Here is a 17,853-nt window from a genome sequence, read left to right as displayed (position 1 = left end):
AATTAATCTGGAATCAATTTTTGTGCATCTTGTCTAGGCTGCTGCTGCTACTGCTAAGTCGCTTCAGTCGTGTCCGACTCTGTGCGACCCCATAGACGGCAGCCCACCAGGCTTCCCCAAACCTGGGATTCTCCAGGCAAGAACACTAGAGTGGGTTGCCATTTCCTTCTCCAGTGTGTGAAAGTGAAGTTGCTCAGTTGTGTTCGACTCGTAGCAACCCCATGGGCTGCAGCCTACCAGGCTCCTCTGTCCATGGGATTTTCCAGGCAAGAGTACTGGAGTGGCTTGCCATTGCCTTCTCCGCTTGTCTAGGCTAGGGATCTTTTTTCTTTTGGAGGGGTGGTGGCAAATGAATAATCCATTAACCAGTAGCAAACTATCCTTTCCCCATGTCTTAAAACACCTGCCCTGTTGTAAAGTAATTTTTCATATATCTGCCTCTGGGTTAACAGAAGGTTAACAGCCAATGTTCCATTGTTCCATTAATCTGTCCTAACATCAATATCACAATCTCTTCATTAATATGGCTTTATCTCAAATCTTGATATTAAACTGGACAAATACCTCCATAGTGTATTTGTTTAGAAGAATCTTGCTTACCTTTCTTTCATGTGAATTATAGAACTAGCCTGACAAATTCCATAGAAATACACTAGTAAGATTTTTATTGGAAAGTCAATGAATCTACAGATGAACTCAGAGAGAATCAACACCTTGCAAATATATATATTCCAAACCAAGGCCATGATATTTATCTAGATCTTCTTTATTGTTTCTACTGATTACAACTTTCTCCAAAAAAGGTTGTACATTTTTTTGTTAGACTTATTCCTCAGAATTTCATATTTTGGGTTGCTATTTCAAATGGAATATTTTTCTAAACTGTTACTATACTATAAAATTTTAATTTTGTATATTGACTTTTTCAATTTATTTAATTAATTTATTTATTTTGGCTGTGCTGGGTCTTTGCTGTGGCGCAAGCTTTTTTTCTTTAGCTGCAGAGAGCAGGTGCTACTCTTTAGCTACGTTGTGTAGGCTTTTCATTGTGGTGGCTTCTCTTGTTGCAGAGCATGGGCTCTGGGGTGGGTGGGCTTCAGGAGTTGCCATGAGCGGGCTAAGTGGTTATGGCGCATGGGTTTAGTTGCTCTGTGGCATATGGGATCTTCCCAGACCAGGGATCGAACCTGTATCTCCCACGCTGGCAGGCAGATTCTTTACCACTGAGCTACCAGGGAAGCCCCATGTACTGACTTTTATATCTAACAACTTTGCTAGATTTTAAATAATTCTAATAATAAACATGTGGATACTTTGAGGCTTTCTGGGTAGACCTCATGTCATATATAATAGTGGCTGATGTATTTCTGTACTCCTTTCCATACCTTTACTCCAGTCCTCATACTTTTTTATTCTTTTTCTTGCCTTACAAAAGCAGCTGGGATATCCAGTATGATGCTGAAGAGCAGTAATGATAGCAGGCATCCTTGTCTTATTTTTAATCTTAAAGAGATTGCTTTCAACATTTTACCACTATGTATGATGTATCCTACAGATTTTTTTGTAGAACTTTACATGATAAAAAGTACCATTTCATTCTCAGTTGGCCAAGGACTTATCATGAATGGATATTCAATTTTGTCAAAGGCTTGTATCATCCATATCTTAAGATGATGGCCATGTTTTTTCCTCTTCTTATCCATTACATGATAAATGATTCACATATTAATCAAGCTTACACTAGTGGGATAAAGACAACTGGGTTGTGACGTATTATTTTGCACACTGCCAGATTCAGTCTGCAATATTTACTTGAGTATTTCTGCTTGTCATGAGTGGCAGAGTCATCCTTTAAGGATGGAAAAGTGAGCAAAACAGAGCAAAGAGCATGAAGAGGCAATCTTTCAAACTCTGTGGCATTTCACTGCCATCTTGTGGCAGAAAGCAGGATCCGCAGTATGGAGCTTTAAAATCTTAGCCACGGTGCTTTAGAGACGTGGTAAGTCATTAGTGACACTATACAGAGAAAGTGACGGATAAATTCCACCCAAACAATACCCTGAAAAGCACTGGAAAATCTGAGCCTTTTTCAGATGCCTGTGGTTCATTCCATGGATGAGCTGCTGAGAGGCAAGCTCTTCGGATAGGCTTTCTCAATTTCAGCCTGGTCTGACTCAACTAACCCTCACTATACAAGGTCAAGAAGAGGCCAATGGGGAACGCTAATCTCTACTAGAAAAATTATGTCAGCCCTCTCGCAGAAGCACACTGATTCACAGCCTCATCAAGCTGTGTTTTGTTGTTCTTTCTTGGTGCTAGTGGGACAGAGCAGTTTAGTTTTTAAGGGACTGGTGAAAGGAGGAAGACGGTTGTTCGTGTCAAGTGGTGGTGACAGGATGGACTGGCTCAGCTATCGCTCAGCCCTCTAAGGAGACGCTCTCGGGTACAGAGCCTCAGGAAGGAGCTTACCGTTCTGGAACTGAGTCTCTACTCGCAGGTACTGCCGCAGCAGGTCCATCACCACAGCCTTCATGTGTCCTCGGATGCCACTGCGGTACCTAGGCAGAGAGGGGAAGGTATAGATAAATAACATAAATTCAGGTCTAGAAGAAAATCCTGACAGGCTAACACCGTTAAATAGCTAACCATGAACTAATAAACCCAAAGCTTACTAGGCTTCCTATAGAATGGCCTTCCCTGTGCATATAGGACAGGACAGGAGCCAGTCTAGAATCAATTAACCAGGTCAATTTAAATTCAAGCTGGCCTCCCTGGTGGTCCAATGGTTGAGAATCTGCCTGCCAGTGCATGCGACACAGGTTTGATCCCTGGTCTGGGAGGAACCCACGTGTCACGGGGCAGCTAAGCTCATGCGGCAACCACTGAAACCCACACGCCCTAGAGCTCAACCTCTGCAGGAGAATCCACCGCCGTAAGAAGCCGGTGTAGCCCGCAGCTAGAGAGCAGCCCTGCTCACGACAATTAGAGAGAGTGTATGCACAGTGACGAGGACCCAGCACAGCCAAAAATAATAAATAAATAACATAAATCCAAGTCTAAAAGAAATGTGGCCACAGACAAGACTTTTTTTTCTTATAAAGAAATGGAGAAAAAAGAGAGAGAGAGAGAAAACAAAACCAAAACCACCTGATAGCCCTACCCAACAACACACTGGTTCAGTCCCCCATTGCTAAGCAAAAATGATCACCACACCCTTGAAATGGCTAAGGGAAATCTGAAAAATTTATGAATACCTTAAAGTTGAAAAAGTCCTGTGAAGATACCTTTAGCCCCATAGTTGATCCCATGAGCTAATAAGAGTAAACGTCAAAGAGGGCCTGATGCCAGAAGAAAAATTAGGAGTTCATGGGAAATTGTAAGGAAAAAAGATAACAGTGAGATTCATGCCTTAATAATTGATGGAAAGATGCCAAATAGAAAGAAGTCATCAGAAACATTGAGTAGGAAAGTTAGCTCACAATTCTAACATATTTAGTAGACATAGGTATTTTCTAAGATACGACGTGCTTTCTAAGTTCTCTAAGGTGACCTGAAGGTAAACCTCTTTGTGATTACTGAGAAGGAAGGAAGGTGTGGGGACGGGCAGATCTGGGACTCTGGAGTTCCATGTACCTACCTCTGCACCAGCTGGACGATGCTTTGAGTGTTCATGAAGAAGACTTCCCGTTCAGATTTCCGGTTCAGTGTGGCTGCGTGGCTATCGAGGATGTTGGCAATCTAAAGTATAAGAAAGGAGAAAAAGGAAGCCCAACTCAACAAAGGGACCCAAAACATTAGCCTGCATAATAGCATCAACACTAGGAATCCTGTTGTTGTTTTAATTGGAATATAACTGCTTTAATGTTAATTTTTACTGTACAACAAAGTGAACTGGCTATAGGTAAACATATATCCCGCCCTCTTGAGCTTCCCTGCCACCCCCGCCCCCATTCTACTCTCCAGGTCATCACCGAGCACCGCGCCGAGCTCCCTGTATTGTGCAGCAGCCTCCCACTGGCTACTGTTTTCCAGTGGCAGTGTATACGGCAGTGGCGCTCTCCCAATCCACACCACCCTCCCCTTCCCCCACGGCGTCCATGTGTCGGCTCTCTACTCCGTGTCTCTATTGGAATCTTTGTCATTGTAACATGATTATTTCTATCTTTCCCATGTTGAGAGCAGCTGAATGCTACGAGGCATAGTTTAGGGGTTCATTCATGATAAATAAGAAAGCAACTTCTATGTCTCTTCACCCTTTGCCAGATGAACTAACGAGGGCATCACAAAAACTAGCGCTTTACCAGAGGTCCTGACAGGCAAGACACACTTAATGCCCCACTTGTCCAGCTTTACTCCCTACATGTAAGTCTGGATCAGAGGCACAGAGTAATCAGCATGCTGCAGAGCTGAAGAAGTCTCTGATGAAAGAGCTACAAACATCCGCCTGCTTTAGAATCACAAAAGTACTTCTAATCAGGGCGCAGCCCCAGGAACAAACCTCTACGGGGTACATGACCAATATGCTTTTCTCTGAACCACAGGTACCTTACATTTCACACCCAACACTTAACTTACTGGGCTTGCATCATGAGGCAGTTTTGTAAAGGGCACAATGCTTAAAACTTCAAAAGTACAACATCCAGACAGTGAGGAGGATCCAAACAGGAAGGACTCCTACTGCATGAACTCTAGTGTGGGCAGCCAGCAGAAAATGGCAGCGTTAGTCTATAAGTACCTGCTGGCTGGGAAACTGACAGAGGACGGATGTGATGTTGCTGGCATACTGAGCCATTTCCTTCTTGATAGACTTTTCCACGTTGGGTGGGATACGACCAGAGACGCTGGTCATGATATCCTGCAATTCTAGGAGAGGCAAGGAGGGGTCTCTGAGGGTCTTCATCAACCGTTCAACCCAGTCTTTCACCTGAGAAGAAGGAAATAATAAAACAGGACCTGGACAAAATTAACACCATCCCCCAAAGAAAATTATATGTCTGAATTCACTACCATACAGTATAGGCATACCAGGCTTTACTATGCACTGCTTTATTGCACTTTGCAAATATTGCGGTGTTCTTTTTTACAAACTGAAGATTTCATGTAAAACCTGTGCCAAGCAAGTCTATTGGCACCATTTTTCCAACGGCATTTGCTCACTTCATGTCTCTGTGTCACATTTTGGTAATTCTTGTCACATTTTGGTAATTCTAGTATTTCAAACCCTCCACCAGCAAAACCATTACGACTCCTTAAAGGCTCAGGAGATGATTTGCCTTTTTTAGCAAGAAAACATTTTTAAATTAAGGTATGTACATTTTTTAGACATAATGCTATTATGCACTTAATAGACTACGTGCCTGCTAAGTCACTTCAGTCGTGTCTGACTCTTTGCAACCCATGGACTGACTGTAGCCTACCAGGTTCCTCTGTCCATGGGATTCTCCAGGCAAGAATACTGGAGTGGGATGCCATTTCCTCCCCCAGGGGATTGTCCCAACCCAGGGATTGAACCCACATCTCATGTCTCCTGCATTGGCAGGCAGGTTCTTGATCAATATATAAACATAACTTTTCTATGCACTGGAAACCAAAATATTTGCGTGATTTTCTTTCTTGCAATATTCACTTTATTGCAGCAGTCTGGAATCAAACCTGCAATATCCCCAAGGTATGCCGGTACTTACTTTGAAATTATAATATAAACAACTAACATCGTCCTTGTTTACTGGTTTAAATCCCAATTAAATGTGAAATCAATGACTGAGACAAGAAGCAAGGATATAAAGACTTCAAATCCTACAACTAATAGTGGCAGAATTTTGGTCAAACAGCTCTATCTCCCTCCCTCTTAAAAAAATTCCCTATATGAATTTTAAATTATGTTGGAGAACACCCATTCTCCAAGATGTATACCTGTTCCCCTACCCCACCCCACCTAAGAAAAGTGATCCATACCCTGCTGCTAAAGAAAGGATCTGGAAGGCAGTATCCATTCATCACGTTGACCAGATTATCCAGGACATAGTGGAACACTCGATGGAGCTTCTCGCCTCTGAGTGCAGTGCTCTGGATCTGTGGCAGACTGCCTGTGTGAAGCTCAGCCTGTCAACCCCAATGAGAGATCAAGTCATCCACTACCTTCAGACACACCACTGCAACTTAGATTCATCATGTAAAATCAAGACTTCCCTTTAGGGACTTCCCTGGTGGTCCAGTGGTTAAGAATCAGCCATCCAGGCGGAATTAAGATTCCACAAGTGGTGGGGCAACTAAGCCTGTGCAAAGCAACTGCTGAGCCCGTGTGCCACAACTAGAGAGAAACCCACACACTGCACTAGAGAAGCCCGCACAGAGAAACAAAGAGCCCGCATGCCACAACTAAGACCCGATGCAGTCAAAGTAATTAATTAATTTTAAAAAGAAAGAAAGAAAGACTTCCCTTTACCACATCCAGCGACAACGAGAGAAAAGCATCTTGAGGAAAATCACAGATTCTTAATATCACAGTAACTCTTACAAATTCTAGATGCATGATACCAAAGGCACAAATACAAAGGCATAAGGCATAAAATGAGGGGTAAAAAGTTGAAGGAAAAACTGGAAAACCAAGGATTGAGATCACTTGCCTCTCCAGACTAACCCTACCGAGCACCCAGCTCTTGGAGAGCAATATTAAGAGTGTCTATCCGCCTACTTGCCTGCTGGACCTTGCTGGGGTTGTCCAGTTGCATTTTGGCTATTACACAACCCGGGTCAAGAGCTGCTCCAGGCCGCTTGACGTAATGGATACAGCCAGACTCTGCGGCTGTTAAGGTCATTACCATCTTCATCACCTACAAGGAAAACTAAAATCTCTCAGGACCTAGCTTTAGGGATTAATGACAACTTCTGATAGTTCTCGTTTCTAATGTTTAAATCCACTTTTGCCATGGTTGGTTTTGACTTGTCTTATACCAAGAAATGATAAACAATTTATCTTCTTCATACCTGTGGATCCAGGTACTTACACTGTCTGTCTATGATATCCAGACCAAAACCTAAGGATCATTCTCACTCCTTTTTCTCCCTTATCTACCAGTCACAAGCCAGGTTGAATATATCTTCTAAACCTCTCTCAAAAATATTCCTGTCTTGCCAACTCTTTGGTTTAGCCCCTTATCATTTCTGGTCTAGAGGAGTTCAGAAATCTCCCAACAGGGACTTCCCTGGTGGTCCAGGGCCTAGGACTCTGCACTTCCCGTACAGGGGGCCCAGGTTTGGGCCTAGCCAGGGCAAAGATCCTACATGCCATAGCTAAGAGTGTGCTTGTCACAACTAAGACCTGGTGCAGTCAAATAAATTTTTAAAGAATATTAAGGAAAAAAACCAACCTCCCCATAGACATCTTTACATGCTATGCATCTCCAATAAGGCCACTAGAAGCAATCATTCTAGAGCCTAAATCTTATTCCATCACTTTTCTGTGTCATATCCTTCAGTGACACCACCAGCCTTGAGGAGAGTCTAAACTTCTTAGTATGTTTTATAAGGTCCTTCATGATCTCAAATTCTGACAACTCATTTGGCATCTCTGCTTGTCATTTCCCGTTAAACCTCAGTCTGTTCTCAAGCGATGTCAATATGGACTTGCAGTTCCCTTTATACACCACATGCTCTTGCTTCTGTGCCTCTGTATGTGCTGTGCCTTCACCTTTAAACAGCGTTGCCTGGCCTTCCCCATCTGGTCTATCACTGTCTATCTTTCAATGCCAAGATCAAAGTCCCCTCTTTCAGGAATTCTCGTGCTGCCCATACAGCCCCATACTGACTTGGGGCAAGTGGCCCTCTGCACTTTGTGCTCAGCCTTCTCAAAATTCATATTTCATGACAAGTCTGTTTCAAGGCCCCATTCCACCTATCATACTTTCTGTATAGCCAGTACTCGGCATAATACCTAACACTCAATAAGTGCCGCTGCCTAGTATCTATTCTTTAGAGCTAGAGGCTCCTCATCTATCCAAGGAAAAGTATGAGCTTTTAATGTGTTTTTAAAATCTTAAGGTTCAGGGAGTCCTTAAGATTCAGGGAGTCTTAAGATTCAGGGAGTCCCTAAGATTCAGAGAGACCTTAAGTCCCTGGCAGTCCAGTGGTTAAGACTGCGTGTTTCCAATGCAAGGGGTGCGGGTTCAATCTCTGGTCGGGGAACTAAGATGTCACATGCCATATGGCACGGCCAAGAAAATATTTTTTTTTTAATGAATAAAATGCTAAGGTTCATAACCCCAATTAAACAGATACTCTTTCCTTTCTATTTTCTACTTCCTTGCTGTTACTCCTGAGTCCTAGTCCATCCCAGCCAAGTCTTTCCCCACCTTCCCTCCCATGACCCAGAAGCCCAGTGACCACCGTGACCTCGATCTCGGCATAGCACTGGCCAGCAAACACATGGCCTCCATCCTCCACAATGTACTGGATTAACTTCCCAGCAGAGGGTGAGCGCAGCACCGAAGGGTCATTTTCCTTCTCAAACACGCAGGTTTTATTGCCAATTGTGATGCGATATCTAGGAGATAAGTGGGAATATCTAAGTTAATAAAGCATCTTAAGTTGTAAAGAATAAAGGTAAAAATAATGTCAATCTCAAGAAAACCTGAAAACTTCATTGTATACACACACACACAGACACACACAGGACATTTACTGCATCTTTGTTTACAATGCCAAATAACCAAAATTCCCTTCAATAATGGTCAAATTAAATTAATTATGGTACATCCATATAATGGAAGAGTATTTGACCATTAAAAAGGATAGGCATCTCCATTGAACAGGAAGAAAAAAAACATGAAGGTGCTGACGATGTGATAGCTAAGATGTTTCAAACTCTTACTAAGTTCCAAGCAATGGTCTACACCCTTTCCATGTGTTAATTCATTTAATTATCACAACACCACAATGATTGGTGTTGAATAGTGTACAATATGTTAAAGGAAAAAATAAGGTGCAGAACTAAGGGTTACTTTTATTTGTGAATATGTTTAAAAGAAAAACACAGTATGTACATATATATAACTTATATGTGCATATAAAATTTCAGTAAAGACATATAAGAAGAAACTGTTAACAGTAGTAGCCTATAAAAAGGGGAATTTATTTTTCATTGTCTGCCCACACTAGAGTGGTGGAGAGACATTGTTTTTAATTTTAAAGACTTCTGATAGTCTTGAAATTTTTATTAGGTACATGTACTATTAAAAAAAAAAATAGAATAGACTTCCCCAAAAGACCTTGAAAACCCCAAGAGTTAAACACGCCTACTGAGAGAAAAGGCTGGTACAATGATCAGCAAACGGAGCCCAAAGAGCCACTCACCTATCCACCTCCTCCTTCATGTACGTGGTGTAACTGCTGCCGTCATAGGACAAGAGCAGTCCACCGTCGCTCAGTCGATGCACGTCAACTTCCACACACGAGCCGTTCATGATCACCACGTAGGAGTTCGGGGACTGTCGAGTCACCTGTTAAGAAATGAGAAACCAAAGAGACAAATCAGTGTGTTCTTTCCAGTGAGAGTGCCAGACAAAATTTCAGTATCTCAGAGAGGTGAGCAAGCTCCATCAGATGGGACTTCCCTGGTAGTCCAGTGGCTGAGACTCCAAGCTCCCAATGCGAGAGGCCCAGGCTCAATCCCTGATCAGGGAATTTGATCCCATATGCCACAACTAAGAGTTTCCATGACTCAGTTAAAGATCCTGCACGCTCCAACTAAAACCCAATGCAGCCAAATAAAATAAATAAATAAAAATAGTTAAACGAAGCTCTGTTGGAGAGGACAGAAATTGATGGCACTGGTGTCTGAGCACAAGTGCTGTGGGCACAGCTCAGCCCTGCTACAAGCGAAGAGGGGGACCTTAGATACATCTCCCTGCTATGATGGTTCTCTGTCTCTTTCATCTCTTGGTTGCACATGTGAAGTTGAACAACAGCGAAAATATTTTCAGAGACTCATCAAATACTGCTTTGACACAGGCTACTGACACTAATAATGACTGTAATTTCACTAGTGCCCAGCCCTGCAATAAACCAAAATTTCCCTCCACCACCTGACCTAAAGGAAGCATGCTGACAAAGACAGAGGCAAAAAAGATAGCACAGACTTTATGAGGTTCAGCATACCTTCAGTACATACTTCACTCCCTCGTAGATAAGTTCAACATCTACTGTATTCAGAAGTGTATGAGCAGAGAGGACTTGACCCCTGAAAGACAGTAACATGAGAGCTACTTCTAGAAAGTTCTAAAAGGTTACAAGGGACTCTCAAAGGTGATTGGCTATAGCATTTCCTGGAATATCAAGACTGAAAACAACCCAAAGGACCATCGGTAAGGGACAGAGACATAAATTTTTAAAAAGCCACATAAATAAATATTATGTAGCCATTAAAAAGGTGAAGTCTTTTATGCACTAATATGAAACACTCTCTAAAACACACTGTTAAATTAAAAAAACAAATGAAATTGTACAGGATAGTTTCACACTATACTATCACTTGTGATTGAAAAAAAATGGAGGTAGGAAGGAACAAATATTACGTATATATGCTTATATGTATCTACCATATATCTGAAAGATAACAGAAAATAAAAACAGAAACATAGGGAAGGAAACTAGGTGGCCAGGAAACAGAGGTAAGGAGGAGACTCGTCGCTATATATCTTTTAGTGCCTTTTGAATTTTGAACCATGTGAATATATTACCTGTTCACACTGAGCGTCAGTGCAACATAGTGAGAGATCTTCGTGGTAAGACTTGAATAAATGAAATCTCAGTTGAATTAAAATGCCTGTGATAAAGTGCTTTAAACGATTAGCCTTGTGGACAATTCCTCTAGGGACTCGGAGGCAGAGCTTAGTTTCCAGAATCAGTGCTGGAAATAAGCTTAGCCACACACAGTCTGATCCTATACCTGAAAGACTCGTGAGGTCACCATGAATATCAGCCTCAATTATTAATTCCTAAAAGGTGCTGCAGGTAATATATGAAGTATTCAGGGTGCCTTACTCGAGAAAAACACCAGATTTTTATCACCAGGGCTGGGAGAGATTGGATGCTTGTACCGTACAGGAAGATTCCAGTTTTTACAAAGCAACCAATTCTAACCATGGTATAAACCAATTTCTAGAACCTACACTTAGAGCTCCCAAACCATTTGCCATCAACTCCTGCATCCCTTCTCCCCCTTGCCCCCACGGTCAGTGAACAAGTAGCACTCACAAGCTGCTAGTGACAGAGAGAAGAATAAAAGGGTCTCTGAACATCAGTCCCGTACTCAGGACTGCGGCTTGGCCTGCACGGAACACGGAATGCCAAGCCTACCTCTCTAAGGAGTGAAGGAAGTTGGAGATGCTATTCCGCAGGCTCACGTCTGCCACGTGGAGAGCCCCACAGACAACTCCCAGCATGGTGTCAGGTCGCTCTGCCTGAAAGGGACGAAAAGAGGGCAAATCAAAAGTGGAGTCAGTCACTTGGCACCATGGCCCCTCAATTTAAATCAGGCTCAAATGTGCTTGAAGAATCAGCGACCACTGAGAATCTCCATCCTCATTATCCAACTGGTTTTTGAGACAAAAACACATTTTTAGAATTTGAATAGAGATGAAAAACACCTTCCCCCTCACCCTCCTAAGATTTTCACTGAGCCAATCGGAGAGTAGCTCAAAAACAAGCTTCTGTCACAAATAAATTCCAAAAAAGTGCAAAGATTTGGCTACTGATAATCTCAAAGAAAAATGGTGTGCAAACTACCTCCAGGTAATACGCATGAATCCAACAATTCTATATAAAATTTTGAGTAATTTATATGAGCCCAGCAGTTCAGGAACAAAGGGTAACTTCTGTTGATTAAAATGAAGCCCTCTCATCAGTACTTGGTAGACAGCTAGAACTCAACCACATTTAATATTAAGTGAAGAAAGAAAGTATTTCAATCTCTGCACACCTCTCTTCAACTATATCCTTGGAAGTAATACTATACAATAACCTATACGATGACTGTAACAAGGCACAAGAACGCTTATTTACAGTGCTAAACTCACACTGACTCCTAGACTTTTACACACAGACCTAGAACCATTTGTATTAGAATCAGATAAATTTTATCTGATGGCATGGACTGATCTCATCACAAGCCTATATAAAAACCCAATCCCAGAAGCTGTAAGTGGAGAAGTACCCACCTGTACTTTTTCTGCTATCAGTCTGTCCAGCCAGCCCGTGTCGATCCTATTCAACTGGAAGCTTTCCGTCTCCAGCAGTTTGATCAGGTACTCGACTGTAGTCCGGAAGTCACCCCGGATGGACAGCTCCTTCAAAGCCACCACCATGTTTCTAGGAGAAGGACAGAAGCAGGTCTCTTTCAGCGACAAATGTCCTACTGTTTTCCAACTATTTTCAAGAACTATTTCATCCCTTTGGAGTCTTAGGAGGGAGGGGAAAGAAACAGTTCCAGGAACAAATAAGGGTGCAAGATACACATGTGCTCGTTCCAGACAGAATTTTCAAGAAGTCAGCAAACTTGTGAGTCTGACTAATCCGACCATCTGAGCATCCGCAGATCACAGACACTTCGCTAAACAGAACAGAGAACAAATCATGTGCAAACCACTCTTCATTTTCACTGTTTCCATCATTCCATTCATTGATTGCTGGTTAACTAGAATTAGGGCATAATTCTTCCCTTCTTAAACCCTTTTTATTTTATCTAAGTAAAATTTACATATAATAAAATATACTTATTTTAAGTATACTGTCCAATGAATTTTTACAAACACTAAGACCTTAACTTGAATGTTTCCATACAATGAAGTTACGGTTAGGGTTAGGATTAGAGAAAGTTGGGGATCAGCCTGACACTACATGTGAGAGTGTTTCTTTTTTTAAAAATGTGTTTTAGCCAACTATAGAATGAGTTGCTCATTACTTTGCTTACTTCCCAATTAAGTGTTAAATAACCACATTTTAATAAGATTTCAATACTGTGAGCTTTTTCCCAGTATAACTTTGACATTTATTATGCATCTCACAGATTCAAGACACATACTAAGCTCTTAAGGGAGAGAGAATGTGGAGACAGTAATCACTTTAAACATTTATGGCAGAATATCATAAATACCAGTAGAGAAATAAAAACAAAGCACCAAGGGGTTCTAAGAAGGGAGAAAACCTGCCTCCCTTTGGTTTCACAAAGAATGTAAGATCTGACATAGAAAACCAACTTATGGTTACCAAAGGGGAAAGGGAGTGGGGAGGAGTAAATTAGGGGCATGAGATTAATAGATACAAACTACTATACCTAAAATAGATAAGCAATGTTGATCTATTGCATAGCACAGGGAATTACAGTCAACATCTTATAATTACCTATAATGGAAAATAATCTGAAATAATATATGTTAAAAAACCAAATCACTTTGCTGTACACCTGAAACTAAGACAACACTGTAAACCAACTACTCAATTAAGAAAAAAAAAAAGGATATGGGATCTGAAATGGAATAAAAATAAAGCTAAGATTACGACTGTGACAGAAATATTCTTCCAGGTGGTCCAGGAGTTCTCAGCCAAGAATATTCCTCTGTTTCCTACCTCCATCCTCCTCTCTATGCCCTCTCTTGGCCTGGCTGATTCCTCTACACATTTCAGATATGATTCTAGATGTCCCTTCCTTTTGGGAAACCTTCCCAGACCCATTCTGGATGGAGTTAGCTGACTCAGCTCTATGCTTCTGTAACACCCTCATGTAATCTCACTATCAGAGACAGCACCTCCTATGTTCTGTTCAACAGCTTACTTGCCTCTCTTACCATCATCAAGTTCCATGATGGCACAGACCCTATGGTGGTCCTCATTATATTGCAAGAAGCATTAAGATATTCAGTAAGTATCTGTTGAAAGGAGTAAATGAATGAATGGAGAGAGGGAACAGCAGAAACAAAGGGAAAAAGGAAGTAAAGAGGGGCTGTGCACAGGGAATGTTACAACCGAAGCAGACGGTGATGAGGACAAGGATGAGGGGCCAGTCCACTCGTTCAACACTGACGGAGCACTCACTACATTCAGGGGACACTGCAGCAGCGAGACACACACAGCTCTGTTCTCATGGTATTTAGATTACAGTCCATGGAAAATAATAAGGGAAGCATGGGCTGGGACTAGTCTAGAGAAGAGCAGTGAACACCAAGCTGAAGAATATAAGCCGCATGTCATGAAGAAAGAAGAAACAAACTCTGAGCTGAAGAATGAACTCTGGCATGGTGTCAAGAAGCAAGCTTCGGGATTTCCCTGCTGGTTCAGTGAGTAAGAATCCACCTTGCAATGCAAGGGCCATGGGTTCGATCGCTGGCTGGGGAACTAAGATTCCACATGCTGCAGGGCAACTCAGACCATGGGCTCTGGAGCCCACACGCCACAACTAGAGAGTCCTGCGCCACAATAAAGACCCCAAGTGCCACAACTAAGACCCGATGAAGCCAAATAAATAACTAAAATATTTTAAAAAAGAAAGCAAGCTTATTGCAGAGACCATAATTTTCATATGCTCAACGTTAGCCTGGTAGCTTTACACTGCAGATGAATGTCCAGAGCAGGTTAGGAAGTAAGGAGCAAGACTTTTGGAGCAAGTCATATGACATGTCCTGGAGGGAAGGCTTGGTGGCCTGCCAATCAAGACTGGAAACCTAAATATCAATAGCAGCTACTCTGGGGATGTAAATGAATGAGGCAGGCTGGATGGGGGACTGTGTGAACTAGAGAGTTCGTGTTTCCTCTAAAAGAAGCAGTCACACAAAGCTTCGGTTAACTTTGGCCAAATGGAATATAAAACCAATGTTATTGTCACCCCATTTTTTTCAAGAGACGGCAGAAATGCATGTATTTATTTCAATCTCCCACTTTTTAAACAATACTCTATAAGCCAATCAAAGCACATCAGTGGTTGTGACTAGCCAGACAATCACAGGTTTGCAAGCTCTATTTCTTCATAACACTAGGTTTATATTCTAGTTTATTCATAACATTAGGTTTATATTCTTCACTTTGGCAAAGCAGGATACAAAAGGCAGATGGTTTTTCTGGAAGCACTGCTTTGTAGAGCACAAAATACAGAAAAAAAAAACTGAGATTTCCCAACTTCTGAAAACATTATTAATAAGTGTTTACTGATTACATAATCTAGGTGTACAGGTTAAAAGTCAAAGGAATAGTATTAAATCCTTGGTGAAAGTCAATCGACAATTAAAAAATATAAAACAGGTAAATCAATTTTGGATAGACATTCTAAAATATCTAACCTGTCAAAATCACCTCTTAGGGCCCTATTTTTCAGGCAAGAAAAACTTAATATTAAATTAAATATTAAATGTTTATGCTAATAGAATATTAACTAATACCTATGATATATTAGTTATATTGTAAATTGTGCATATATTTCATAGCACATTGAGGTCCCTCATATACAGTGATGTGGATAGTTCCCTTAAGCCCTTTTCATGTAATAAGCAGCTTAACTTTATTATTTTAAATGACTACAGGACATTTATAGCTATACCTTTATTTTGATGACAAATAATGGATCTTATCCATGATATAAGATACCAAGATCTTAGTCAAAAATCTACTTCTGCCCCAAATAACAATATTATTTCTACAGAAAAATATGACATCTTTAGAGTAATCAATTTTATAAGTTGATCAAAAACACATGAAAACAAAAAATCACTTGAAAAGGCTCAGAGTAACAGACAGAAAAACATCTGCCAAACACTGCATAAACTTAATACAACATGATTGCAACTACAGTTGAAGATATATTTCTTCAAGAAGGTTATCCGTATGAGTACTTCTAGAGCAATACATGATTCCCTTTCCCATGCTCACAATTCACTGAAGATTATCACAGTTTATTTTTTGAAATGCAACCACATGCGATTATACTCACGAAATTGCTTCCTCTCGGTTTTCTCCCCAGGAAAAGCAGTGACCAAACTGAGAATCCGCAAATTCATGAAGCCCTCCTGCAGCAGCAACACTGAAATAACCCCAAACGTTCTTATTGCTGCGAAAATTCAGCTCTTGAACTGTTCCTGAGCTGGGCTTAAAACCCTGTTAGGGAGTGAAGAATATGAGATGATATTATATTTACAAGAAAGAGAACATTCATATACTCACTGGTCAGGTTCTATGTAATCACATACACACAGGAAAGTGGAAATGACACACAAAAGTCATTAAGGCTTGCGGGCTGACGTCCAGTGCTACAGACCCACTGAGGACTCGATGGCGACTGGGATAGAACTGAATGACCAGTAGAACAGTGATAACTTATGTGTCTGCTCCGATGAAGCCTCTAATTTCCCTCTCCAGGGGAGGTCCCAAGATGCTTCAGATATGCCCTCAGATATGCCATCTTAATACTAAAGTTCACAGTGGGGGGAAAAAGAAGTGTAAACCTTTTAAGTGATGGGTTACCTCATCTGGATTTTCACTAGTGATACGAGCAGCAATAACATGGCCCCTTGGGCAAGGAACGTGAGCCGAATTTTCAAAATCAATGGGAGCATCGCCCCAGGGAGAGACCCCGTACATCATACGGATATCCTTGATTCTGTACAGAGGGATCCCCATGGCAATCTGAAAGGTAATAAAACACACGTCACTCATCTTTCACAGTTACTTCCCTTAAAACGTGGAGGCTATCAGATGACGGAAAAGACTTTTCACTTGAGTAGCCACCACCTAAAACACTTTGTTTTTATAGTCTAAATTCTACATCATTGAATAGGCAACTCTAAATTACTTGAAACAAAACACGCAGAAGGTGTTAATTACTTCCCACTTCTTAAAAAGTCCCCAAATCCCTAATGCAATAGACATGAGCTTCCCTCTAATCATCATTTCTCCATCACCCTTATTTGTAAAGCGTCTTTCAAAAATATGACACTTTTAATAAGAATGAAAGTATCCAAGGGAAGAGTCAACGTCAGTGGCTCTCCAAGAAGTCCAGACAGCTAAAAAGTCCTAACTATGTCATAATTGGAGAAGGCAATGGCACCCCACTCCAGTACTCTTGCCTGGAAAATCCCATGGACAGAGGAGCCGGGTGGGCTGCAGTCCATGGGGTCTCGAAGAGTCGGCCATGACTGGGCGACTTCCCTTTCACTTTTCACTTTCATGCACTGGAGAAGGAAATGGCAACCCACTCCAGTGTTCTTGCCTGGAGAATCCCAGGGACGGGGGAGCCTGGTGGGCTGCCATCTATGGGGTCGCACAGAGTTGGACATGACTGAAGTGACTTAGCAGCAGCAGCAGCATGTCATAATTACCTCCAAATTATCCCCACAAATCAATGGAAAGAGTAGATTTATATATATAAATCTTCATTTACTGGGTTCCTTAATAGGGACCATGGGGGACCAAAAGGGGTTCCCATTGTGGATAAAGAATACGTATTTACAAATCAAATCAAACTTCATCATTAGCTATTACTGCTTCCCATAGAATCTGTTTCCTGGGCAGAATGGAGAAAATAATATTAACAGTGGTACTTTAAACATTATAAAAATAAATGCGTGCTGCCACATTCTTGCCAGGAAAAACCTCAGCCACCACTCTGAAGTGGAATTACTTCAATTTGTAGCACTAGGAAAAAGAAGCTGCCATTTAGTCACAAGGCCATATCCAACTCTCTTGTGACACCATGGACCGTAGCCCACCAGACTCCTCTGCCCCATGGGATTTCCCAGGCAAGAATACTGGAGTGGGCTGCTGTTTCCTTCTCCAGGGGATATTCCCGAACCAGAGATCAAATCCACATCTCCT

General features: G+C 41.5%; 1 protein-coding gene across 2 annotated transcripts in view; it reads right to left on the bottom strand.

Annotated features, from left to right (window-relative positions):
• The window catches only part of ACACA (acetyl-CoA carboxylase alpha), a 242,720-nt gene that overhangs the window by 149,073 nt on the left and 75,794 nt on the right, over positions 1-17,853 (bottom strand). For both annotated transcript variants that reach the window (XM_040244115.1, XM_040244114.1), the window contains exons 12-23: positions 16,504-16,665; positions 15,974-16,137; positions 12,216-12,366; positions 11,356-11,459; positions 10,156-10,237; positions 9,352-9,497; positions 8,392-8,542; positions 6,699-6,833; positions 5,956-6,102; positions 4,736-4,924; positions 3,638-3,738; positions 2,470-2,558 (exon numbers count right to left, since the gene is read on the bottom strand). In XM_040244115.1, coding sequence (XP_040100049.1) covers positions 2,470-2,558; positions 3,638-3,738; positions 4,736-4,924; positions 5,956-6,102; positions 6,699-6,833; positions 8,392-8,542; positions 9,352-9,497; positions 10,156-10,237; positions 11,356-11,459; positions 12,216-12,366; positions 15,974-16,137; positions 16,504-16,665 — 1,621 coding nt within the window. The remainder of the gene's footprint in view (positions 1-2,469; positions 2,559-3,637; positions 3,739-4,735; positions 4,925-5,955; positions 6,103-6,698; positions 6,834-8,391; positions 8,543-9,351; positions 9,498-10,155; positions 10,238-11,355; positions 11,460-12,215; positions 12,367-15,973; positions 16,138-16,503; positions 16,666-17,853) is intronic.

This window comes from Oryx dammah, unplaced genomic scaffold (assembly GCF_014754425.2).
Source record: "Oryx dammah isolate SB20612 unplaced genomic scaffold, SCBI_Odam_1.1 HiC_scaffold_8, whole genome shotgun sequence".
Lineage (NCBI taxonomy): Eukaryota > Metazoa > Chordata > Mammalia > Artiodactyla > Bovidae > Oryx > Oryx dammah.
This window is presented reverse-complemented; position numbering and strand designations above follow the sequence as displayed.